General features: G+C 49.2%; 1 protein-coding gene across 2 annotated transcripts in view; it reads left to right on the forward strand.

The window, feature by feature from the left end:
- Positions 1–26,903, forward strand: part of Taok3 (TAO kinase 3) — a 179,133-nt gene that overhangs the window by 132,311 nt on the left and 19,919 nt on the right. For both annotated transcript variants that reach the window (XM_015997445.3, XM_006970814.4), the window contains exons 15-18: positions 7,930–8,064; positions 18,232–18,468; positions 20,341–20,469; positions 23,746–23,949. In XM_015997445.3, the coding sequence (XP_015852931.1) occupies positions 7,930–8,064; positions 18,232–18,468; positions 20,341–20,469; positions 23,746–23,949 (705 nt within the window). The remainder of the gene's footprint in view (positions 1–7,929; positions 8,065–18,231; positions 18,469–20,340; positions 20,470–23,745; positions 23,950–26,903) is intronic.

The following is a 26,903-nucleotide window of genomic DNA, read 5'->3' on the forward strand; positions in this document are numbered from 1 at the left end:
ACACATTACTCATTGATCAAGAAAATGTGCCACGGACTTGTCTTCAGGCAGTTTGTCAGTTGAAGTTTCTTCTTCCCGGTGATCCTAGCTTGTGTCAAGGTGACAAAAACCTAACCCGCAGAATACCCGTTTTATACAAACCTATCATAAGTGAAGACTCTTTATGAAAAAAGTTAAGGCTTACTTCAAAGCCGTAGCTTTGGCTCGAGGTCAACATTCCACACTATAAAATTATAGAAAAGATCCCTTGTCATTTTAAAATTTTTATTATTTATTTTTATTTCATGGATCTGAGCATTTTATGTATTGTCTGCATGTATGTATTTATGTACCATGTGCATGCAGTACACATGGAAGCCAGAAGATGGTGTCTGACCCTCCTGGAACTGGAGTTGCAGGCCATGATGGGGGATGGGAACTGAACCAGGTCCTCTGCAAAAGCAGCAAGGGGCTCTTATATACCTCCCCCCAACCCCTGGCTCTTCTACACCTCCCCCCAACCCCTGGTCATTTTTTTTTCTTTTTCTTGCTTTTTTTTTTTTTTTTCATTTTTTTTCTTCTTAAGTATCTGAGCCATTTGTGTGTAGTGTTCCTTTCTAAATTTGTTCTGGGTAACAGGAAGTCTTAACCAACCAGGGAATAACGGGAGGTTTACACAGGATGACAGTTTAGATGAAATTTCACAGACACGTGGAAGCCTCCGAGCTTGGGAGGGGAGTGAATCCAAGAGCAGGAAGTGCAAAGGCCCTGGGGCAGGAGGAGCATTACAGGTCAGGGAAGAGGGCAAAGGTCGAGGAGGTCGGAGCCGGGAACGTGGGTGCTCATCAGACTGGGAGGACGTCAGGTTCTGGGGACCAGGAAGTTTAAGGAAATGGGCGATATCCGATAAAGGAAGCCATTTGCCTCCGTACTAGCTGGACTCTTTGGATTACAGGCAAAGGGTCACGTGTGTAAAGTGTAGGAAAGGGAGGACTGGACTGGGAAGATGGTTCAGTGGGTAAAGGTGTTTGTTGCCACACCTGATGACCTGAGTTCAGTCCCCAGGAGAGGAGAGACTCAACTCTCGCATGTTGTCTCCTGACCTACGTCCTGGGAACATGTGCAGCTACAGGTCAGGGAGGCATAAAGTAAATAAAAATGTAAAAAAAAAAAAAAAACAAAGCTTTTGTATCGGTCCGTGGGTGCTCACAGGCGCCGGCTGTCTCTCTACCACCTGTTGGGGTCCCATGAGTAGAGCGTACCAGGGAGGCACTAGACTGGATCTGGCGCTGCGGGAGCTCTAGCTCAGCGGGCGTGCACAGTGGGGAAGGGGTCCACCGGGGAGTGGCCTCTCCTGCCTTCGTTTCCACAGTCTGAGAAGCAGCAGCCTCACACCCGCCCCAGCAAGGGGAAGGGCTGCTTTTTCTGCATTACAGTAGGGATATGCAGTCTACCTGAGATTTCCCTGTGATGGGATTTTTCAAGAAGCCCTCCTCAAGTTGGTTCCCTGCCCATGCTGATGGACAGCAGCCGCACTACCACGCGGTCAGATATTTGGGTGCCTGGTTACAGTTTCCAGGAAGCAGAGCCAAGGCAGAATTTTTCTTTTTTTGTTTGCTTGTTTATTAGTATTTATGCATGTGTGTGTGGCTCGATGACTGTGTAGCATGTGCATTCAGGTGCCTCAGAGACCAGAAGAGGGTGTCAGAGTCCCTGGAGCCAGAGCTACAGGTGGCTACCATCTTGGAAGATGACCATCTTATGAAGCTCACCTTTTAAAAATTCTTATATGTGCATGGATTACACTTTCACCATTCATGTATGCACGTGTATCTACACACATGCCAATGATTCTCAGGCTCACCACGGAACATTAGAACTATGATTTCCAATACTCCTAGCTGTTTATAATACAATTGAAAAACTCAAAATTTAAAAGATATTTACTGACCAAGAGAATATTTGTGTCAGCTACTTCAAGTAATTTATCATTTCTTTAATATACCCTGCCCTTACATTCTCTTAATTACTTTTTATATGCAAAGTAATGGATTTTATTATGGCATTTCCACCCATATGTGTCACTACTATATTCTGTTCTTTTGTGTCCCATGTAAAACCTAAGTCTAAAGTTGTGTATGTGTGTGTGTGTGATATGTGCAGGTCATGAGTGTAAACTCATTTCTATGACATTTAGTATGCATGTCTGTGTGTGCATGTGCACACGTGCACTGCACACCAGAGCACTTATGTGGAGGTCAAAGGACAGATTTCTGTCCATTCTGTCCTTCCACCGTGTGGCTCCCAGGGCTAGAACTCAGGTCATCAGACTTAACAGCAAGTGCCTTTACCTGCCCGGCCATCTCACCAGCCCTGTTGCCATCTTTGAAAACCAAAGGACAGCTTTCCCCAGTTTGTTTGGCAGGAAGAAAAGTCCTTGAGGGGCTTGAGCTTCCTAGGTACATTTTGCTCCCATGGCCTGTGGTTATTTCTGCCCGACAGAGGGCCAGGTTCACTGCTGCTTCCACTTACACTCAGCAAAGAGAACCTGATGGTGCGGACGAGGGGCTAGGAGCATCCTGCAGTCGTGTCCCTGTCCTCCGTCCTTGCCACCTTCCCTCCCTGACTCTCTAGTTCAGACCCAGGATTCCCCTCCAGCTCCATCGAGCAGCCTCAGAAACCAGGCCTGGTGGCTCACACCTTTAATCCCCGTCCTGGGGAGGCTGAGACTGCTGGATCTCTGAGTTCGAAGCCAGCTCGGTTTACAGATCCAGTTCCACATCAGCACGAGCTGCATGGAGAGAGCCTGTCTCAACAAAACCAAAGTGATATGTTGAAGGGAGCAGACGAGGGGCAGTGAGTTTGCTGGCCCCTCGTCCACAGACAGGTCGGTGAGGGTGTCTGTAGAGGCTCCAGTCAGAGAAAAGCTGCTTCAGGTCATACCCGTGGGCTGTGTCGGGTGTGCGCCACCATTTGACAGCTTCCCTGTAAACAGAGTAGCGGGCTTTGAGGAAGCACCAATACGAATTCTGTTAAGTAACCCAAGAGAAAATGCCATTTCCTCATCATCTCCTCAGACTGCTCCTTTTGAGTTTATTGAGCCATGGCCCCCCAGACAAAGTGCCACAACCACAGGCCAAGTCCCGGGGAGACAGGGTTTGTCCAAGCCCACAGTCCCGGGCAGCTATCACAGTGAACCGGGAAAAGTGAGCCCAGTCCACAGGCAGTCAAGAAGGACCCAAATCACTGCCGAGTTCATATACGTTCTAGACATGTGACCACGAGGCAGGTCTGTCTGGGAGGAAGCTTCTGTCTAAATAAAAGCAGTGTCTTCGGGGTGCTGATTCAGTCCCATTCACGAAGTGCTTACCAGTATGCACAGGGCCTCAGGTTCCATCACCAGCACACACCTGTAACCCTGGAATTGGGAGAGCAGAGACAGCAGACTCCCAGGGGTTTGCCGGCCAGCCCATCCGAGCTCCCAGTTCAGTGAGAGACCCTGCCTCAAAACACAAGGTCGGAAACAATAGAGGAAGACGCCACTGTTGACCTCTGACCTACACATGTGCTGACACACATACACAGTAATGCCAGGACATAAGTTTGTGCCTCTCGCGTGATATATTTCACTCTATGATATAAAAATGTAATTCTTTTTTATCCTGTCACCTGCCTGTCATTTTAGTACTCAGGAGGCTGAGGCAGGAGGATTGCAGATTCAAGCCAGCCTGAGCTACAAAGCAAGGCCCCTGTTTCCAAAAAAAAAAAAAATTATTTTTTTGAATAAAAAATACAATTTAAAGAAAAGCAAATTTATTGTGCATACTGTAAGAGGGTGCTGAGCAAGTATTAGTTGGAGGTCTGCCCACAGAGTGACATCAGTTTTTTAATCTGAGGAAATATTTCTGGTGCGTTTTAACCATGAGCACACAAGTAGATTTGCCAGATTAAAATACACGGGCTTACCATGGGCCCCTAATCCCAAAGACGTTTCAAAAGACTATATCAAGTGTTGTTGGACAACAATATTTCATTACTTTTTATTTAGTGTGCGTGCACAATGTGTGTATACGTGCGCCACAGTGTCCCTGTGGAGGGCAGAGGACAACCCACAGGAGTCAGTGAAATGCAAGTTTTGAGACTGGGTAGCAAGTACCACTACCCACTAAGCCTTTCTCCTCAGCCCTGATAATAATGTTTTGTTTTTTTGTTTGTTTGTTTCCGGAGCTGAGGACCGAACCCAGGGCCTTGTGCTTGTTAGGCAAATGCTCTACCACTGAGCTAAACCCTCAGCCCCCCCCCATAATAATCTTTTAAAGGTAAATTGCCAATTAAAAAAAAAGAAAGGAAAGAAAAGAAAAATAGCTGGGTGGTGGTGGTACACACCTTTAATCCCAGCACTTCACCCACCAAGGCAGAGGCAGGTGGATCTCTGTGAGTTCGAGGCCATTGAGGTCTGCAGAGCTCCAGCACACCCAAGGCTACACAAAGAAACCCTATCTCCAAAACCCAAAAACTAAAATAAAATAGAATAAAACTAAAAAGTTGTTCTACTTAAAAAAAAAAAAAAAAAAGGCAAATTACCACCAAGACACATATTTGGTCTTGGTAAAGTGTAGCCTGGTGTTTGCTCTTCATCTCATAGAAACATTCTTCAGAGATGTCAGCCCTCTGTTCCTCGTGGGCAGAGAGCAGGCTCTTACTGCTATTGTGATAACTGACCCTCTCCACGGCTACTTCTAAATCGTGCCCAGCCCACAATCTGTGAGCACCATATACAGCGGTTAAACTCTGAGGGTCTGTGACTTGAAGGGACAATGTTCAACGAAGGTGACAGACATATCCTTGTGTTTGGGCTTCACATCTCAGGCCACATCCCCCTTATTTTTAAGTAGCTCATTAAGCTGATTTGGAAACTTCAGCCTTTTTTAATCCAGTGAGATTGAGTGTCTACAAATTTATTTCTTGGGCCTGGGAATGTCATTCAGTGTTAGCGAATGGTTGCCCCAAAAGACAAAATACAAGTAAGCCGGATATGGTGGCCACCCCTTTAATCCCAGCACTCAGCAGAGACAGATGGAGCTCTGTGAGTTCCAGGCCAGCCAGGCTACGGTAACAAGACCTTGTCTCCAAAGAAGTCAATAAGTAAAATGTAAAGCAAGCAGACTTCCTTTCCTGCTACCCCTGGAATGGGTGTGTCCACTGTTAGAATGACTCACAGCCCGATCATTTGCTTCTCTAGTACTAGACCTGAGTTCAGTACCCGGGGCCTACATTGTAGAAGGGGAGAGCTAACTCCTGAAGTTGTCCCTGACCTTACACACATGCCATAGCATGTGTGTGTATATGTATGTATGTATGTGTGTGTATACATATGTATATATGTATATATATGTATACACACACACATACATGCACAAACATACATCAATAAATGTAATTCTTAAACAAGAAAAAAGGGTAAAGCAAAGACTCACATTATTCATTTTATCAGTTGTATTTAAAGTAAGTTAAAAGTTTGGTCCTCATCTTTGAACTAATTGCTAAAGTGGTATCTTGGCTTTTTTTTTCTTTTTCTAAGACAGGTTTCACACTGTGTGTAGCATTTTTAATATATACTTTAGTGAGTTATTTAATGTGTCAATAACAATCAAAAGTGATGTCAGATTTTAGCTTTCTAAATGTATTCCACTGTCTATACATCTAACACAATAAAAATACCAGTAACTTTTAATTTAATCATTAAATCACCTAAACCTAAAATAGTCATCATTTTGCTTGTTTGGTTGGGGTTTTCTTTCTTCGTTGTTGGTTTTGTTTTTTGAGGCAGAGGCTTACTAACGTAGCCCAGGCTGGCCCCAGACTGCTCTGTTTCCTCGGCCTCCTGAGTACTGGGATTGTAGACATACATTACCACACCCTGGGTTCTAGTTTTTTATTACATATGGATGTGTATGATGTGAGCACTGTGGCTTCTGGTGCCACTGGCCTTCTTTGCACGTGAAGTCACCACCACTTGAAGGGTGACTGCTGCTGCCCCTTACCCCACGTCCTCTCTCGATGGCCCTGCTTACATCTCACTAAAGTCACGGCTCGGAGCCGCAGATTTTGTGTCTCTGACGAGGCTGGCATTGAAAAGTTTCACGCTTTTCTGATCCTGTCGTGTTAAGTAAGTTCAGTTTTAGATGTGGTGAGATTTCATTAGTAAATACAGGATGATGAGAGAGGGGCCTTGCAAGAAGCCCAGGCCCACTGCAGGGTCGCCGTCACACGCCAAGCTCGTTTGTCTATGTGCCGCAAGTTCAGACCTCCTGGGAAGTAATACAAATTTAAAAGGATCCTTCAAACATTTTTTTCCTAAGTTTCAAAATACCTATGTTAAAGAATTTTTTTTTTTAAATTATTTCAGGAGTGGGGCGAGGCTCTCACTGTTCTGCCCACAGTGACCTCAAATCTGCAATTTTTCCTACCTCCTGGGTGCTTCAAAGTGCAGGTGTATCTTAGGGGGTGCTGATTATAGGTGTCCACAACCTCACCCAGCATAAGTAATGCATTGTTTATTTGTTTATTTATTTATTATTATTGTAGCTTTACATCAAGACCTGGTTATAACGTTTCATTTCCCTCAAAAAAAAAAGTCTACATATTTTTTTTGACAATTTCAGATAAATGATATGGTTTTGTATATTCTGAATCTCTTTGGTCCTTGCTTTGTAATGAAGGGGAGGGCAATTATATGTTTTTTAAAAATTTTCAGGTACTCTTGGAGAAAATGCAAACAAATGGTTTCTCCTAGAACCCTGGGGAATAAGAAATTGATTTCTCCTTCCCCATCTGAGCATGTGCTATTTAAAAATCCCCCACTGTTGAACATGGTTTTGAGCTACAAATTGCCAGAGTACTGTTGGGGGTGGGGTGGGGGGCTGTTTTTAATTTTCTAAAGGTTAACATCCCAACTGACTGAATGACCAGCTCATCTTGTACAGAGGGGGCATGGTCCTCTGAAAACATTTTTTCCTTTAAAAGTCATTTCAGTTGCATTTAAGGAACATCCATTATCATCTGTCCAGGGCATGTTATTTTTTTTTTCTTTCCACGGAGCATTAGAATGAGATTAATCATCTTTGGCCATCAAGAAAGCACAGGACTCGATTAAATCAGTCAAGGACATTAAATACCAGCCTCGCTGAGTCTGCTGGCATACCGATGCCGAGTTGAGGGACCGTTTGTGAAAGTATCATTTGGTTTGGAATTGTACGCCTGTCTCTTTAAATCTAAAAAAAAAAAAAAAAAAAAAAAATCCTTTCAGAAGCTGTAGAGAGAAGGTGCTAGAACTGTGTACGATCATGACTGGAAAGCAGGATCCCTCAGTGACTGCCGAATCTTCCCAGCACAAGACAGAGAGGCGGCTGGCCACAAGCCTCCCCTGATCCCCCCACCCCACCCCCCAGAAGAAGGATGACCCCACCGACCAGCTCACAGATCCAATTCAATTGACAACGCAGCTCTTTCAAGGGAATGAGGCGGAGGCTCGCTTTTATGTTAAAAGCCACCAGCATCCTCCCCGCCAGACACGGACATGACATTTTTAAAGGAATTATCTGGTCACCGCGTTTTAGGCAGACCGTGCTGAAGCGTCGTCCGGCCGCGCCATTCTCTTCTCTCCCCTTCCTTTTTGCGTTTGCATCTATGTGATTCCGGAGGTAAAAGGGGGGAAAAAAAGCCTGCCAGGGAGTCAGAAGGCATCCCACGAGCGATCAGCTGACATTCCTAACCGAAGGCTGCAATGTGTTGCTTATTCATTTTATACCGTGGGAGCTGCGGGGACTAGAGAAGCTGAACTATGCATTTCAAACAGCGGTGCTTGTTCAGAAAGAGGGGTGAGAGAGAGGCAGCCGGCGAGGAAAGAGCGCAGCTGGACTTCCTCCTTCTCTTCATCCATTTCTGCAGGATCATGTATTCGTAAGGGATGAGGCGGGCCACGGCGATCCCAGGCCTGAGCCGCGGCCTACCCAGTCAGTTCAGAGCCAGGCCCTCCACTATCGGAACCGAGAGCGCTTTGCCACGATCAAATCCGCCTCTTTGGTAAGCCGATGCTGCTCTCCCCACCTTCCTTGCCTTCCCCTCCTCCCTGTCTGGCAGCCTCTGGCCCTCCCTGAGCCTCCCTCGGCTTCATGGATGGGAGGAAAAGCAGCCAGGGATGTTGTCTCCCTCCAAATAATTTTATTCATTTTAGGGGGGGAAGAAATCTGTTGGCATAGCAACCTGATCTGAGATATTTAGCATTGTCTATGGCATAGAAAAAAAAAAAAGCCTCTGTGGTGTGTGTGTGTGTGTGTGTGTGTGTGTGTGTGTGTGTGTGTGTGTGTGCTGTATATGTAAAATATAAGGTTTGGGGATGAGTTGCTGGCATGACCAATTTTTTTTTTAAAGCGATCTGTGTTTTAATCAAAATAAATAATTCTAAAAATATTTTTTAAGATATGGATGTGTGTAGGGCACTATGCTTCTTTTTATATAGGTGCATGTGTGTCTCTATGATACACATACATACACACACACACACACACACACACACCCCAAAAGGTAAAACACAATTTAAAAAAATATGTATATATGGTTGCCGGCTACCATCTGTAATTGTAGAAAAATCAGACACTTGCTTCCCAGGGACAGTCCACTGGTTCGTTCTGGTTCATTCATTTATTTATTGCAATGGTGGTAGTGGCCGAGCTTCCCCCATTTAACCCCTGAAGAATTTCCTGAGAGCCATAAAGCGAGGAGGGCTTTGTAGGGGAGGCTGGCAGCAGCTGTGGGAGCCGAGGGGCTGTCGGATTCCTCAGCATTTTTACTACTGCGAATGTGATTGCCGGGTGCCCTTGTAGTAGCAAAAGGGGTGTGCGCAGGAAGACTTAGTTTTCATGCCTCCTCCCCTCGGCCCCCCACGCGTGCGCGTGCGCGCTCACACACACACACACACACACACACACACACACACACACACACACACGGTCTCTCCCTCTCTCTCTCCCCATTTCATCCTTAGCCTTTGGAACTCTCTTTCAGCCATTCCACCTGAATCGCACTTCTCCGGCAGGAAAATGATTGAAATATTAGTTGTTTTGCCCAAATGGATGTTAGAGGTCACATGAGCGGGAAGAGTTACTGTACACTGCTTGGCCGTTACATCCAGAACCCATGATGACATCATCTGAGGCCGACCCAGAAATAATCGGTTTTTTCTTGTCCTATTTTTCAAACCTGATTTCTACTTTTATCCCCCCCACCCCCACCCCACCAAGTCCTTTTTTAAAGGCCCCAGTGATGTTTGAGATTTGGAAGGCATTATAATCTTTGAAAGAGCAAATGGGAGGAAAATGGAGACGATCGCGGCAGTCTATTGCTCATGCCCACTCCATGTCAGGAAAAAAAAAAAAAAATCACACAGTTTAACGTAGTCTGTTCATAAAGAATCCCACTCCCGAGTTCTTTGATGCTGAAGTTTCTTGTAACCTCTTTAATGGGCAATTTTTCATCTGAAAGGAACACCCTGCCGTGTGACGGAGATCTCAAAATGTCCACTCTGTGGCTGCTAATGCTTGGCAAGCATCTCCCAAAACACGCCTGCGAATCCGCTAGAACATGGTGGGGCTGTCCGTAGTTGCCTCCGTGCCACAGTGTCTGACAAGAAAGCTGTGACTACTCACCACAGGCTCCCGTGGGGCTCGTCCCTTGAACCCCCACCTGCTCTCCGAGGAGTGGGAAGAGAGGCCATGGGGAGCCCTCGCAGCAGGGGCAGGCTGCAGGGAGGTGAACCCCAGCCCCAGCAGTTCCCCCCATTGTGGGACAGGTTCTCTGCTTCCCCTCAAGCCACGCCCTCCTTCCCACATCATATATTCATGACTCTCTCCTCCCGCCCTTCATTACTACAGCCATGCTGGTGTAGTCTCATGCCGGCCTCTGAAAACTCCCTCCGGGGCGGCTCAGCGTGGGCTCCAGCCACCACAGCCGCCGCCTCAGTGGCTAATAGAAGCTGCTCCCCTGCCAGGCCACTTCAGGCTATGAGCAGAGAGCCCTTGGAAGCCTCCCTGGATGCTCCAAGCTTCAGAGTAACCCACCCCACCCCACCCCACCCCACCCCCCAGTGCAGGAAACTGCTGTGGTCCATCCCTCCGGTGGAATTCTGATGTGTCAAAAGGTCTCCGTTCCAATCCTGACCTAGAGACCCAGAAGCCTGGGTTTGGGTGGGGCGGCAGCTGGCGCTCTAGGCACAGAGACCAGCGGCATCCCCTCTCCAGAAGGGATGCTGTCCGAGTCATGATGGTATCCTTGGAAGTTCTTCTGAGTAGCTGGCAAATTTTGAGGGAGACAAATAAAGGAATGAAGGGAAGAATGGAGCGTGGCGTTGGATGGTTGTGTCTGTGTCCCATTTGGGGCCATCTAACTATTGCCACGGCTATGTTCATGTATATTATCAAGTCCTTCAGTCCTGCCCCTCACCACATGGTCTCAGACACTCAACCCAAGGACTGCCCAAGCCAAGACACTAGAATAGTGGAAAGAAGTGTGCGATTTTAGAAAATGGATCACACATCCTATTTTTTTCCCCATAGATCCCAGTTCAAGTGAAAAGGACTAAGGTAGTGTGAATAGCATTTCATTAAGCGCAGGGTCATGGGACAGCAGGGATCCTCTCATCGGTAGTCAAGCCACTGATCAAATTGACAGTCAAGGGCAATACTAGACTGATGGGTTGGTGTGTCAACCATGGGTTCATCGGTTGGATTGGATCGTACTCTTTCTCCGTGGCTTCCCTCTGGTGGCTGCTGACCAGTCACCGAGATCTGGAGGTGACCAGGCAAAGAGCACAGACAGAAACACACAAGCTCACTCTTCCATTGTACGCTCAGTATGTGCTGAGAACGTCTTTCACTTGACTTGCCAACCCACGCCCACACTTACCACTTCTCAGATGCGTCTCACGAACCCACCTTTTCCACGCAAACCTAAAGGAGGCCCTCGCTGGACACCGCCTCCTCTCACTCAGTATGGCTCTCTCTGTTGTGTCTCTGAATGAGGTGTGTGGTGGCCATGAGCTGTGGGCCCTTGTTCCTGGGTGTGTGGTGGCCATGAGCCGTGGGCTCTTGCTCCTGGATGTGTGGTGGCCATGAGCCGTGGGCTCTTGCTCCTGGGTGTGTGGTGGCCATGAGCCGTGGGCTCTTGCTCCTGGGTGTGTGGTGGTCATAAGCTGTGTGCTCATGCTCTTGGGAGTGTGGTGGCCATGAGCCGTGGGCTCTTGCTCCTGGGGGTGTGGTTCTCTGGGCACCTTAAAACAGAGTGTTCTGGGTTCCACACACTGCTCTTCTGTTGCTTGTGGGACAAGGGAGAAGCAAGCCGTGGTGGGGCTTTAGAACACAGCTTCTTCTTTCGTGCCTCCCGTGAGCAGCCTTTCCCAGCCTCGTGTAGACCTCGGAGAAGGAAAGGAACGTCATGGCCTTTCTCTGCCTTTCTCCGACCCTCCGTGAGAAAGTGTGGTTTGAGCTGGTCTGTTGTCTAGAAGAGAGCCGTTTATGTCGTTCTTCAGAACTGTCTCTCCGGGTCCTTGGCCCTTGGAGGGGGACCCTCCTTGGGTCTTACTGCCGGTGAACGGCACGCCCAGTGTTTGCGTTCTGCGACTGACCCATGAGAGCGATTCTGGCTGTTTGGGTATGTGAAGTCACTTCTTCAAATGTTGCCATGTTCTGGGTCCCTGGCAGCTTCTGTAGCAGACGGTGTCATAAAGAGCATCAGGGTCACCCGTGTCTACCGGATGGCTCATTCGTTGCCTCCTACAGGAAGGCTCTTTGGAAAGGAATGGTCTGGCCACACAAGCGAGTTTGTAACAGACCACGCATTAGGGGGAGAGCATGAGAGGAAAGTCTGGTTTAAGCTCCTCAGAAAAACATGGAAGAGAAACCGTTGTTCCGTCCCTGTCCTGCTGGTTCTCTCACTTGGCCTCATCAGACTGAGAGGAAAAATCCCTAGGAGGTGGGGAGGGATCTGCATCTGGAATGTTTGAGGCGCTGTCTAGCTGTTGAACTCATCTCAATGAGTGCGGCCCACTCCTGTGGCGCCTCTCAGGAGCCAGCGCTAAGCTAAGTTCGAAAATGTCTCCTTCAGGACGGTGCACCAGAGGATGCCTTATCGATGTGCCGCAAATCTCAGGCCTAGGAGGACGACTCAGCCAGTGAGGTTCAGATTCCCTGCACCCATGCGGCCAGCCACCTGTGACTCTGTGCCACCAGTTCTCAGGCGGGGGCGGGGCAGGGCAGGGGCAAGAGTAGGTACGGGCCGGGCCGATCCCTGGAGCTCAGTGGCCAGCCAGCCGAGCTGAATTCATGTGTTCATCCCCCGCCCCCCAAAAAAATAAGGTGGAGAACATGGAGAGTGACACCCACATGTTGATCCCTGGCCTCTGTACACATGTACACACCCAGATGGACATGTACATATCACACATGCGTGCACACACATGAATATTACATACTTCTTTCCCATTGCCTGCCTGCTTAACTCACTATTTGATCCCAGTTTCCTTTACCTGTGCTGTCTGTCAATCAATACGTCCAACCCACATGGCCACTCCCTCAGGAAACACATAGTTGAATGAGTGACGTCCCCACAGCCACTGCCACATGAGGATTGGGATCGAGAAGTGTGCGTTTTAGCTGGGTGTCGTAGTGCAACCTGTGGTGCCCCTACACGGGAAACAGAGTCGGGAAGAGCTCGAGTTCAAGACCAGCCTGGGCTACATAAGGAGATCCTAGCTCCCGTTTTTTTCAAAAAAACAATGAGTGTCACTTAGTGTGTGTGTATGTGTGTGTGTGTGTGTGTGTGTGTGTGTGTGTGAGAGAGAGAGACAGAGAGAGACAGAGAGAGAGAGAGAGAGACAGAGACAGAACGCAGAAATCTCCTGGTATCCCTCAGCTGTTAGTGGAGAACTTAAAACACCTTTCCTTTGGGTGTTCTGAAGGGCATCTTGTCAAGGCTCCGCAGCCAACCCGAGGCACTCACCATATTCTCTCTGAGAACTTGCTGGCGGGTGATTGCTGCTCAGCGCTGAGGTGACCACTTCCGCTGTGTCCACTGCTCTGCTCCTTAGGAAGAGTTAATCCTGCTCATGGGCTTTGGTCACTGGAAGCCTATTGTTGAGTGGTTCCTGTCAGCCTTCATGCTCACGCGTGGGGGGCGTGTTCTGGGCCGTAGGTGGGACGGCTTGCTTCGGAACCAGGTCTTCTAGGATTAAACAGGGTAGTGTGTTGAGCAACCGGGATCTTCCTTTAAAAGGTGTTGCAGGCCTCCTGGCTACAACTCCTTAGCTGCTGCTTACTTATTATAGTGTATCTATTCCAGGTATGTGAGGTACTCAGAAATTATATGTGGCCTGGGAGTGTAGCTCAGTGGGTAGAGCACACGCGAGACACAGTGGGAAATATACATGCTTAATCCCTTTTTAGTTGGGGGCGGGGAGCAGGTGGTGAGTACAGAAGCCAGGGCCTCATGCATGCTAAGCACGTGTTCTGTCAGTGTTTCCCCCTTAAAGCCCACACACTGGCCAGAGGTGATTGCATTGTTTAATGTGCCCTCTCACCAGGACTGGTGGCGCACACCTTTAATCCCAGCACTCGGCAGGCAGAGGCAGGTGGATCTCTGTGAGTTCCAGCCCAGCCTGGTCTACAGAGCGAGACCCTGCCTAAGAATGAAAATGAAACGAAGCCCTTTCTCTCCTGTCCACTTGTTGAAAGCTAGACCTGCCCCCCCCCCAGAAGCAGAGGCACGGGGGAGACATTTCTCCGGGGCTGGCGGGGGGAGAGCAGGGGAGCAACAGGTCATTCGTGTCCCCTTGAGTCAGAGGCTCCTCGGCACGTTGACACAGGCCACCCCACCCAGTCCACCACACTGAGGAGAACTGGGTTCACCCCCACTTTCCCTAAGGAAGCATCAAAAGACTTGAAGAGGTCAAGTGTTCGCCCAAGGTCATAATTAGGACAGAATGGGTGTTTTCTCCCAGCAGCCTGTGGCATGGCACCGTGGCACTTCCCGCTTACATTTGGTCCCATTGAGATGCCCTTGTAAAACTGTAGTCACCACATCCCATAGCTTCTTTTCTGCTTCACACTCAATGTGTGATTCAGACTTACTGTTCTCCCCAGCTTTGACTTTTGGGGGGCAGGGTAGGGGTTCCTTTGGTGTCTTTATAACAGAGAATGATCACTATCTATCTGCCTTGATGATGGGGTCCCTCAGGAAGTTCAAGAACTGTGGGCCCACGGTGTATAAAAATTAAAGAAGTAGCTGGGTGTGTTGATGATGCAAGCCTTTAATCCCAGCACTCTAGAGACAGAGCCTTCATAGTGAGTTCCAGGCCAGCCAGGGCTGCACGGTGAGACCCCATTGCAAAAGAAAACAAAGAGAGAGAGAGAGAGAGAGAGAGAGAGAGAGAGAGAGAGAGAGAGAGAGAGAGAGAGAGAGAGAGAATGAGAATGAATGAATCAGGGTGGTAGTCCGTAGCCACAAGTGTGGCAGCCTAGAGCCTCAGTACCTGAGAGGCTGAGGAGGCAAAGTAACAAGTTTGGGGCCTGACCAGGCTACACAGTAAAGTGTCTGATTTATTAGCATGAGGACCAGAGTTCAGATCCCCAGAACCCAGTGGCATGTCCCTGAAACCTCAACACAGAAGGGGTAGCAAAAGGCAGATCCATGGCAGACTTTGGCCAGCCAGTCTAGCAGGGTTCCTGAGCTTCAGACTCACCAAGAGACCCTGTTTCAAAAAATAACCGTAGAGAGAGGTTTGGGAGAGCTATCCAGTGTCAGCCTCCCCTCCGGCCTCCGCACACATCAGCAGGCAGGCACACTCACAAGCATGTGCACACACCCATACTAACAACTACATCCACCACACACACGGACACAAGTCTAAAAGATAAATTATAAAGTACATATAAAGTATATGAAATTATCAGTTTTTTAATATATAATTTATTTTTTATTTCACGTTCATGGGTGTTTCACCTACGTGTATGTCTGTGTGAGGGTGTCAGATGCCCTGGAGCTGGAGTTACAGACAGGTGTGAGCTGCCATGTGGGTGCTGGGAATTAAACTCATGTCCTCTGGAAGGACAACCAGGGCCCTTAACGGCTGGGCCATCTCTCCAGCCCCAAATTACCAGCTTTTTTAAATGCTATTGACCAAACAGTATGCTCTTCAGACACAAGGTGTAAAAGTGAAATGAGAATTCATAACCTAATTAACAAATGATCACTATATCTCACATTGCATTTCACAACTGGCCATTGCTCATACTTTTGCTTAAGTTTGTCTACCTTGGTGGCTCACGCCTGCCAACCTCCTACCTGGGAGTCAGAGGTCACCCTGAGCTACAGAGAGAGACCTTATATCAAAACACCCTTCTCCGTATGTGCCCGGGAAGACGGTCTGAAAGTCAGGAAGCTAGGTGGTGACAAATGGAAGGTTGTGTTTGGAGTCTGAGGAAGGTGATTCTCCTAACCGTGGGGGGCGCCAAAAGCAAAGCTGCCCTCCTGGAAGACAGCCAGGTACAAGGAGGGCATGCTGGGCTCTGCCAGTCGCCTCTGTCACACATTTGAGCCGGGTGTGATAAGACAGGCAGTGGGACCACCCTGTTTGCAGGGACCCAGGCCCTGGTAAGACAGGAAACGTCCCTCGCCTCCTTCCCAGTCTGTCATGAGGCCTCCTGGCATAAGGTTAGTCATCCCAGAGTGTCAGCTGCGGGCCGGGACATGTGCAGGGTTTGGATGCATCCCGATGGCAGCGTTAGGGTAAGCCCTGGCTCCCTCTGGGAATCTCATTAAAGAGGGAATTCCAGAGGGCTGGGGAGATGACTCAGTGGATAGAGTGCCTGCTGGGAAGCTCAGATCCTGGCACCCATGTGAAAGCCAGGCACTGTAGTCTGCGCCTGGGACCTCAGCACACTGGGGAGGTAGAGACCCAAGGACTGCCATGCCTCCCCGGCGGCGGCGGCGGCGGCGGCGGCGGCGAACCAGCCTAGCCAAAATAGTGAGCTCCAGGCTGAGTGAGAGACCCTCTCTCAAAAAATAAGGTGGAGAATGATAGAGAAAGCCACCCACCTGCCCTCCATGCCCACATTCGTGGGTGATTGTGCCCACACACACACACACACACACACACACACACACACACACACACACACACACACGAGGGAATACTAAAGTGAAAAGTTAATATCTGGATAAAATATGTCTACCTGGACATGGCCACGGTACTTGTGTGTGGAGGTGGGGGGGAGGAGGAATCTGATTTCAAAAGGGGCTGTTTTTATTTTGTTTTTCCTAAAGTCATCCTCGTGTGTGATATAAGCATATGGGATTGAACCTTATACACATATCTCAAAATACTTCTGTGTTTCCCTCTACCCAGATATAAATACATTTAAGAAAGTAATAAAGGGACTAGGTGCAGTGAGATGGGTTGCTAATCCTGGTGCTCGGGAAACGGAGGCGGAAGGCTCTCCATGAAGGTCAAGGTCCCTGGGTACACAGGGACACCCTGACTCCAGAAGGAAAAAAAAAAGATGTCTGGGGGTTTAGCTCAGGGGTAGAGAACATGCTAGTGTCTCACTCCCAGCATCGGGGGAGGGGGCAAACATGGCGTAAACATACCTGTCTAAAAGAGAAGGATGGAGCGTGTTGAGACCAGCCTGCATAAAGGGCAGGCTAGCACTGGAAACCTTAGTTTCCTTTCCAGTACCCAGAATATAAATAAATAAATAAATAAATAAATAAATAAATAAATAAATAAATAAATAAATAAATAAATAAATAGATCACTTGGTATTGTAGCGGCGAAACATATCACTCATTTCTCTCAGAGTACTAGAGGGCTTTAGGGTGATGCCAGGATGTTCTTTGTCGGCTAGCCTTAAAATATCCTCTGCTCTCAGTCCTGGAGAGGAATGTCCTTCCAAGTGAGGCATGCATAGGAAGCCGCATGTTCGCTCATCAGGAAGGATTAAAGTCCGCTCCCAGGACAGTCCTCCCTCTACAGCAGCGGTTCTGGAACACCCTTCCCATTGCTGTGACCCTTTAACACAGTTCCTCATGTCGTGGTGACCCCCCCCCCATCACATCACTTTCATTGTCACTTCATACTTCATAACTGTAATTGTGCTACTTGTTAAGAATCTGAAACTAGACATAAATATCTGATGTGCAGGATATATGATATACAACCCCTAAGGGGTCACAACCCACAGGTTGAGATCCTCTGCTCTATAGCAAGGGCCCAGTGGAGAGTGCAGGGACACCCTTCTGAGAGGTGTGCCATCCACGGAACACAGTTTGACCCACAAACTGCAAACAGTGCAGGGCGTTAATAGCGCGGGATTTTCCAGGAAAACTTGTTTTGGGGGGGAAGTGGGGAAGGGAAGTAGCCAGATGATGCTGTGAAAAGTAAAGTTAGCATCCTGATGCTGAGATCCAAGGGCTTTTCTAAAATAGGGAAAAGGAGAAGGAAGTGATGGACGACTCCATGGGGCGGGGGGGGGGGGGGGGGGGGGGTACGGGGAGCTAATGAAGGAGGCCAGAAATTCCCAGAAGGGTCAGAGGAGGAGACGAGATACCCAGGCTGCAGGCTCCCCTGGTAGCCTTGGGCTTGCTGGACATTGAATTTGAAATGAAATCAGGAAAAGTGGTCCAGCGACACTCATAGGGACACTGTCTCCTTTGTAGGGAAAAAAAAATTGTAACTTGTGGGTCGATCTTTTAGGGATGTGGCTAAGGGAGACACAAGAGTTTAAAAACTTTGTGTGTGTGTGTGTCTGTCTCTCTCCCTATTAGGATGATCCTTTGAAAAAGCACAGCTTCTCACCTGGAGGGCCCCACTACCGTGTGTGTGTGTGTGTGTGTGTGTGTGTGTGTGTGTGTGTGTGTGTGTGTGTGTGAATGACTGTTAAAAATATATGAATGACCTGCCTCCAGTCTCAATTTCTCTATTAAATGAGAGCAGTAACACCGACCTCGTGAGTGTGTAAAAGCGCTAAGCAGATGAGGCATTTTGAGGATGACAGAGTGTCCTGTAGAGCCCACCCCCCCCACCCCCCGCCCCGCTCCAGGCCACCCCAGGCCGGTGAGGATGCCGAGGTCACCGGGCACTCTACTCAAGCCCACCCCCTGGTCCGCCCGGTGACCCGAGCCCTGTCCCCCACCCTGCCTCAGGTCACACGGCAGATCCATGAGCATGAGCAGGAGAACGAGTTGCGGGAACAGATGTCAGGTTACAAGCGGATGCGGCGCCAGCACCAGAAGCAGCTGATCGCCCTGGAGAACAAGCTGAAGGCTGAGATGGACGAGCACCGCCTCAAACTCCAGAAGGAGGTGGAGACGCATGCCAACAACTCGTCCATCGAGCTGGAGAAGCTGGCCAAGAAGCAGGTGGCTACCATAGAAAAGGAGGTCAGTGTGCCGGGCGTGGGGGGCGTGGGGGGGCGGGGCGCCTTCAGGTGCTGGGGGGGGGGCGGCCAGGAGGCAGGGATTGGGGGGGGGACCTTTAGTTGCTGCCAGCCCTTGCCAGTCTCCACCAGTGGCAGAGTCAGCGGGGAGAGGGAGGGAGAAGCAGGGGGGCACTGTTGCTGGGTTGGGGGTCCTCCCTGAAATTGCCATGGAAGGTAAAATTATCAGGTGATTTCACTCGGATGTGTTCAGAGCAGGGCTCCCTCCACAGTGGCCAGAGAGCCAGTCAAGGGAAGCAAAATGCCACTGTCTTTGAGGACCGTGCGTAGCTCCGATCCGTCTGCGCCGGCCGCACCCCTGTTCTCCTCAAATAGCCCTTTTAGTGGGGAACATCCATCCCTGCTTGTGACCGCTACTGTATCAGCCACTGGCCACAAGGAAGTTAAGCTGGCTGTGATTGGGGTTTTCTGAGGAGAGATCTCTCTTCCTCATCCAGGTCTTCAGCCAGCGTAATTATTTGAGTTAATTTTTTGGTAGTGCTGGGGATGGAACCAAGGCTTTCTTGCATGCTCACCCGAGAGTCACTCTCGGGCCCTCTAAACTAATTTGGAAAGCCTTCTCTCTGGATGTGTTGGAATGCACCTGTAATCTCGGGGATTTGGGTGCCCGGGCAGGAGGATTCCCAATTCAAGGCCTCCCTGGCTTCTATCATGCTGCCTTGTCACATTAAAAAAGAAGAAAAAAAGATAAAATGATAAGACAAATCAAGATGATGTCTTTATTACTGTCAAATGTTTAATATTAGGAGGGAAAGATGGGCCAGGCATAGTCGCATGCCTGTAAACCTACCAAAAAGGTGGAGGGAAGGTGGAGACAGGCAGATACGTGGGACCCACTGGCTAGCCAGCTTAACCTAATCGGTGGTAAACCTCAGACCAATGGGAGACCTTGTCTCCGAAACCGAGGTGATGGGTGGGGGTGAGGGGTGGGGTGGGGAGAGGGATGGGGTGGGGTGGGGTGGGGTGGGGGCGAGGGACGGTTCAATAAATAAGAGCACTTACCAAGCAAGCATGAGGACCTGCGTTCGGGTCCCAGCGCCCTACATGGGCATGGCTGTATGCACACCTGTAACTCCAGTGTGGTGGAGATGGAGACCAGAAGATCACAGGGGCTCGCTGGGCACTAGTCTAGTTTCAGACTCAGCACAAGACCATGGCTCAAAACCAGTAAGGTGGAGAGGGATAGAGCAGGACATCTATGTCCTCCTCTGGCCTCCAGGAGTGTGCACACTCAAGCACAAGCAGCCCCCCATGCTTGTACACCACATTTGCATAAATAAATAAATAAATAAATAAATAAATAAATAAATAAATAAATAAATAAAAATAAATAAAGTAAGTGAATAAAGAAAAAATGTGTGTGGCCCTCATAGAACACCACCTGAGATTGGCCTCTGGTGTCCACATGCATCCACACACATATGTGCACACACATACACAGAGGCACCTTCATATCTGATCTACCTTCATATCTCCCCTATCACTGGGAATGTATTTTTAAGATGCAGAAGAGCCACAGAAGGCATTGTCTTTTTTGTGTTTCTTTGGAGACAGGGTTTCTCTGTGTAACAGCCCTGGTGGTCTTAGAACTTGCTATGTAGACCAGGCTGGCCTTGAGTTCACAGAGATCCACCTGCCTCTGCCTGGGATTAAAAGCATGCACCATCACCACCACCACAACCTACCTGGCTTGGAAGGCATATCTTTAGATAGATAGTCTTTTGTTCTCTGTCCAGGGGTGACATTGTCTGGCACTCATGGACAGCTGAGTCTGGGGAGCTCAGGCTGACCTCGGCCACCTCTGTCGTCCTCTCAGGCGAAGGTAGCCGCAGCAGATGAGAAGAAGTTCCAGCAGCAGATTCTGGCCCAGCAGAAGAAGGACTTGACAACTTTCTTAGAAAGTCAGAAGAAGCAGTACAAGATTTGTAAGGAAAAAATAAAAGAGGTAAGGATGCCTGCACCCGAGGTCACCTGCACTTTGAACTGGCTAAGAGCTTGAAATGGCCCATCTTGCCCTGGGATCGGCTTTAGAATTCTGCAGCCCTGACTTCTCATTAGAATCCTCGGAAGGCTTAGTAAAGCCAATATCAGCAGACCCCTCCATCCTCCCGTCTTCATAGGCCTGGGGTAGAGTTTGAAAACTCACCTTTCCGACAAATCCCGTGGGACACCAATGTCGATGAGCGAGGGGCTGCATTTCAGGAATCATTGATCTAATGTGGGACCATTCTCCAAACCTTTCTCCACACATCAGCCAAAGAAATAGATTTAAGCCATTTAAACCCATCTTGGCCTTGGAAAACCGACCATCTTCCCATTGTTCTCAGAGAAGGTCAAAGTTCTGAAGACCCCACGTGGTTAACCACCAGTCTCCCCTCACCTCCCTTCCCCACCCCAGCTTCCTCAAGGCTGCTGCATCCCCAGGATACCCTTCAGTTCCTCAGATGTAACAAGCTCTCCCTCCCGAGGCCCTTACACGTGGCGTTTCTTTACCCCATCTGCAGTTCTGCCCAATTCATTCCTCCTCCTTGTAAGAGATAGGATCGATTATTGAAATCTTAACTCAAATATTATTTCCCCAGAGAGGCCTCTCCTAACCGCCTCGGCTGAGATACACTTCTCCCATTTCACAAAACTAGAGGTTTTTGTTTTTTTTTTTTTTACTAATTATTCAAAGTCCTTACTTCGCTGCTAAACACCATAAAAGCAGAGAGCATGTCTGGTGTTGCCCAAGACTGTGTATGATACGTGAGTCTATTTGCCACGTGACTAGACGATTCCAGAACATTTGGCCGAAGAGCGCAGATGGACTTAAGAGCGTCCCCCGAGGTTTAATAAAGCACAGCCTGGGGCACTGCCCTAGTGACGTCTTCTGCTAGAGCCCACCATCTGATTGGCGGGTAACGGGCACAGGACCTAGTGTGGGATCTGCGAGGGGGTGGGTAGGGCATCCAGAGGATCTCAGGCTCTGCCCAGCTAAGACGTTGCTGCTGATCCACACTGTCTGAATGCTGGGGGTCTCTGACTCTCTGAGTCCTGAAAACCAGAGAGGAAATAGAAATAGCCCAGGGAAGAAAAGGTTCCCGCATTTTCTTCAGCTTTTCGTTTGTATTTTTCTTTTGTGGTGGCAAGATCTTGCTGGATCTTGGAGGTCACTTTGATTTTTTTTTTTTTTCAATAGGAAATTTTGCTATTTCCCTCAACTCCAAATACTTTCTCCTTTATAAACTCTACGTATTTGTTCCTGCTCTCGAGGCCACCCTCTACAAGTATGACTGCCCATCTCGGGCATTTGCAACACCAGGATGTTGGGGGGCGACTGAGATACCTTTAAAAGATTCCCCACCAAACATCTATCCCGGAGTCCTGTCCCACTCCCAACCCAGTCCTCGGGTTAGCTTTGGGTCACCAGACTTAGATAATGTAAAAGGTTTGGGCCTTTTCCTGGAGAGAAGCAGGTCCAAAGTCAACCTGAGGTGGCCTCGGCCACTTATGAGTAGAGCATGCTCATTGCATGTGTTCAGATACCTCTAGAATTTCACGTGTGGACCAACCAGAGCGGTATGGGAAGGACATTAATAATCCAGTCTTGATTTTGGAGTGACTGTTTATGGTCACATTTGAGCTCAGACATGCAAACGTGGGGCTCACACCGAACCTCGAACCTCGGGGTGACGTCGTGGCATAAAGAGACATCATTCAGCCTGTCTGTCGCAGGCTCTCTGATTTACAAGGACTTATCGGTGGCGGAGGGCAAAACTAACCTAAGTAATGGTGGGTTTTGACAATCATTAAGAAAAGCAAGTGGTTTCGGATGTGTGAGGAGGGTTAACCAAACCTAGGTCAAGCTCGTTGGTATGAACGAAGGTCGGTACTCTGTATGTTCTCCAGAAGTGTCCTCTTGCCCTCTCCAGGCTAGCATCCCAGATCTTGCGGTAGGCAGCCCTCTTCACGTTGCCCATGTATCCTGGGAAGCCAGAGTGGAGATTTCCTATGCATGGTTTCCTCATTCTCTGATCCCAGATGAAGCACAATTCTTTTTGTCCTGGAACTTAACCACATCTGCAGAGTCCCTTCCTAACTCGGAAACCCATCGACTTCTCTTTAAGCCTCTTCTACCTCCTCCTCATTCTAAGCCACTCTGTGTCCCCCAGCCTGACCTTCCCGGGAGACTCCCAGCTGCCTGCACAGCTGGTCCTGGTCCTGCCTCTCCACACGGCAGCCAGCATCCACTTCCTCATGACGGCAACTCCCACATACAGAACAGCCGTTTTCCCAGACCCAAGGTCCTGGGTGGGCTTGGGATGTAGCTCACGGGTAGAGTGCTTGCCCAGCATGTCTGAGTCCCTGGGCTCAGTCCCTAGAACTGAGTAAAACACCAATCTGAACTTGGTCTACACGTCCCTGGGCCGACCGGCCTCGTGGCCCGTGAGACCCCACAGGCCATTGCCTCCCGTCACTTCTTGACCGAATTAGTTCCACCCCATGCAAGAGTTTTTCCCATGCTGTTCCCTCCATCAGCCTCCGTCCCCTACTTACCTCCCGTCCATCCCTTCCGATGTCCACATAGCTGTTAGTGAGGTCAAATGCTTTCCACCAAATCCTCTTGGAGGACGCCGGTCCTTCCCTCGAAGGCAGGTTTTTGACAGTCATCTCATTCCTTTCCACGGCTCTGAAATCCGGTTTGGACTCTGGGTTGTCCAGCCCTCGAGTGTCGAGGTGCCAGGATCCCTTGGTCACCTGCCACCTACTAACCCTGTGGTCAGGGCTTAGAGTCAATGGCTGATGACTGAATACACGATCTCTGAGCGTGAGAAGACAGATGGAGGCAAACTCAAGTACCCCCTCACTTAACACTCAAGTAATTGGGGAGAAGACAAGTGGGGGGGGGGGTGTACCACAAAGCCTTTCTGGGTTGAGATCCACACTCACCATCTCCATGATCTGACCTGTCCTCAGTGCCATCCCGTTTGATAGGCCTGAATATGTTTGTGGTTTTTGGTGTTTTTTTTTTTTAAGGTTTATTTATTTATTTATTATGTATACAGTGTTCTGCCTGCAAGTATCCCTGCAGGCCAGAAGAGGGCACCAGATCTCATTATAAATGGTTGTGAGCCACCATGTGGTTGCTGGGACTTGAACTCAGGACCTCTGGGAGAGCAGCCAGTGCTCTTCACCGCTGAGCCATCTCTCCAGCCCCTGTTTGTGTTGTCGTTTTAAGGAAATGAACGAGGACCATAGCACACCCAAGAAGGAGAAGCAGGAGCGGATATCGAAGCATAAAGAGAACCTGCAGCACACGCAGGCCGAGGAGGAAGCCCACCTGCTCACTCAGCAGAGACTGTACTATGACAGAAACTGTCGCTTCTTCAAGCGGAAAATAATGATCAAGCGCCATGAGGTGGAACAGCAGAACATTCGGGAGGTATTTGTCACTCCGAAGCCGTCTGAGGGGCAGTGGGGGGTCTGTCTCCTCCATTCCGTTCCCATGTCCTTAGCCGTTCGCACAAGGCAGGGGTCCTACGCAAAACGTGTCAGGGGATGACGTCACCTCCGATAAAAGAAAGCCGATAATTTTCAGCATAAGGACCAGCCTTAAATGGGTGAAAAGCAGTGTTATAACGAAGGTGCACGTGCATCCTATCACACGAAGCAGGGGTATGGGGAAGGGGGGGAGCTTCTGCTTCCAGCCTGCTTGTCAGAGCCCTAGATTTTGTGATTCTACAAGAAACACTTAAATGACGGAGCGATGCTCTGCGCATCATCGCGTTCACTGTCATCCAGTGCCCACAGAGCGCCTCCTTTGTGCCAGGCTCTGTGACAGACACCAGGGGCTACCAAGCAGCACCTGGCTGCCAAAGTCTGGGGAGGGAAACAGACATAACTGACTGAACGTCAATCTCCCGCCTGAGTGGCAGTGACGGGCTGAGATGGGGCTTGGAGGAGAAATCAAGGGCAGCCAGAGATCTGGGCAAGTGGAATGCAGCCTGGGAACAAGGGGAGCTGGCTGGAGCAGGCTGCAGGCCTCATTTAAAATGAAGTCTTCCAACTGTACCCTGAAGGCAGTGTGAGCCATGAGAGGTGTTTAGGCAGGGGAGTGACCGGCGAGCACTAACTTTGCTTGTGAGACCCAGAGCATCAGTGTGAGACCCAGGCTACCCTGGTGAGAAGCCAAGAGCAGGGAGGAAACAGGTGCTCTTCGTCTATGAGTTCCCAGAGCAGGCGGTGGCACAGAAAGGGGAGGTTATATCAGAGCGGCATGCCTCAAGTCAGATGCTGCTAAGTCTTACCAGTTTCCCATGGGGATTTCAAACAGAGGAGTCCAGAATGGTTTCTGCCTAGAGACTGAGGCAGGCTGACAATTTTGAGGCTAGCCTGAGCTACATAGGAAGCCCACATCTCAAAAGTAATGATGATGGAGCTAGGGAGGTGGATCGGTGTGTCAAGAGCTTGCCACACAAGCGTGAGGACCTGGGTTCCCAGTACCAAACTCCAGGTGCTACAGTGTGCATCTGTCATCCCGGCACTGGGGAGGCGGAGACAGGAGGACACTTGGGGCTTGCGGTCCCTCCAGTCCAGGCTAATCAGGGAGCTGTAGGTTCAATGAGAAACCCTGTCTGAAAATATAAAGTGGATAGAGATTGAGGAAGACACGCAACGTCAACTTCTGGCCTCCCCACACATGCACACACATATAAACGCGCGCGCGCGCACACACACACACACACACACACACACACACACACACACACACACACAATCATAACAATAACAATAATAGCAATAATTATTAGAGTAATAACTGCCAGTCTTCCAGTTTCGGAGATTAAAGGGGCATGATGGCCCTCACTGAGACTGAGGATATAGACGGCATGTCTGTCAGGAAAGCATTGATAATCTGAGAAGACATGCCATGAGCCATTGGTAAAAATACTGATGGCTCATGAAAGACCGGTGTTCACATGCAGGAGGGGAGCAACCGCTTCAGGCACCATTAACAGAAGAGCAATTGGGGCAAATGTTTCAGAAAAAAAAAAAAAAAAGTTTTGTTTTCTGAGACAAGGTCTCCTTCTGTGGGCCAGCTGACCTGAACTGTCCAGCCTCCTGCCTCAGCCTCCCGAGCGCTGGGATCATAGGCCTGCTCTCGGCAGGGTTCAAACTAGAAGAAAGAGCAAAGCCAACAGGAATTTGCTGACCACCAACCATGCTAGACCGGCCAGGCTCTGTGTTTGTGTTTCGATGTCTGCGAAGGAGAAACTGGTGGACATTTCCAATCAGGGCAGTGATGTGATCAACTAGAGACCAGAGAGAGAGAGAGAGACGAACATCATCTGGGGTGATACATGGGTTGATTAGGATGAGGGGCCCTCGTGAAGTTCAAACTTACCCCACGGGGATGAAAACGGTTCTAGGGTGAGAAGAGGCATCTAGACACTGTGGTAGTGTGGGGCGCTCTGCTGGACCACAGTCATAGACAGAGGCACACAGTGAGCTGTTGTATTGATGTGTCAGGGATATGAGTAAACAAAGGAGAGAAAAACTGGACAGGCTCGTTACAGAGGCGATAACAACAGGAAATATTTGAGAAAAGCTCTTTAGAGAGGAGAGACCAGAAACCAAAGAGTCAGGGGTGGGGACTCGGGTGTGGGCCACACCACGGTGGTGGGAGGCTCTAAAGGGCAGCTCGGTCTGAGTTGTGCCTTCAGACAGCATGAACGGGACTTGGGCTGCTCAGCTGGCAGAGTTTGTTTGCTTAGGGTGACAGAACCCTGAATTCCACCTCCAGCACCACACAAACTGGGTATGGCGGTTCACGCCTGCAATCCCAGCACTCAGGAGCTGTCTGAGGCCAGTCAGAGCCACAAGAAACCCTGACTTCAAAAATTAAAAAAAAAAAAAAAAAAACACTGGGTGATGGTGGTGCTCACCTTTAATCCCAGCACTCGGGAGGCAGAGGCAGGTGGATCTCTGAGTTCAAGGCCAGCCTGGCCTACAGAGTGAGTTCCAGGACAGCCAGGGCTACACAGAGAAACCCTGTGTCAAAAACCTAAATAAATAAAAGAAAAGAAACAATAACCTACAGGTCTTGGTGGCCAATGAGAGGGGGGTGGAATCAAAATTACTTTTCAATTTGAGACTTGGAAACATCAGGGTCTAGCCAGAAACAGAAGCCTCCAGAGAAGTTTTGGTGAGAAATTATCTAGGCCTGAATATTCCAGACCTGTCAGAACCAAAAATGAAACAGGCGAGAAAGGCTCAGTGAGGAAGGCACGTGTGTATGCGAGCATGAGGAAGTAGTGCAGATCCCCAGCACCTGTGGGAAGCAGGGCTCGTGGTGCACGCTCATCTGTAATCCCGATGCTTCTAATGACTCATAGA

This window comes from Peromyscus maniculatus, chromosome 23 (genome assembly GCF_049852395.1).
Source record: "Peromyscus maniculatus bairdii isolate BWxNUB_F1_BW_parent chromosome 23, HU_Pman_BW_mat_3.1, whole genome shotgun sequence".
Classification (NCBI taxonomy): Eukaryota; Metazoa; Chordata; class Mammalia; order Rodentia; family Cricetidae; genus Peromyscus; species Peromyscus maniculatus.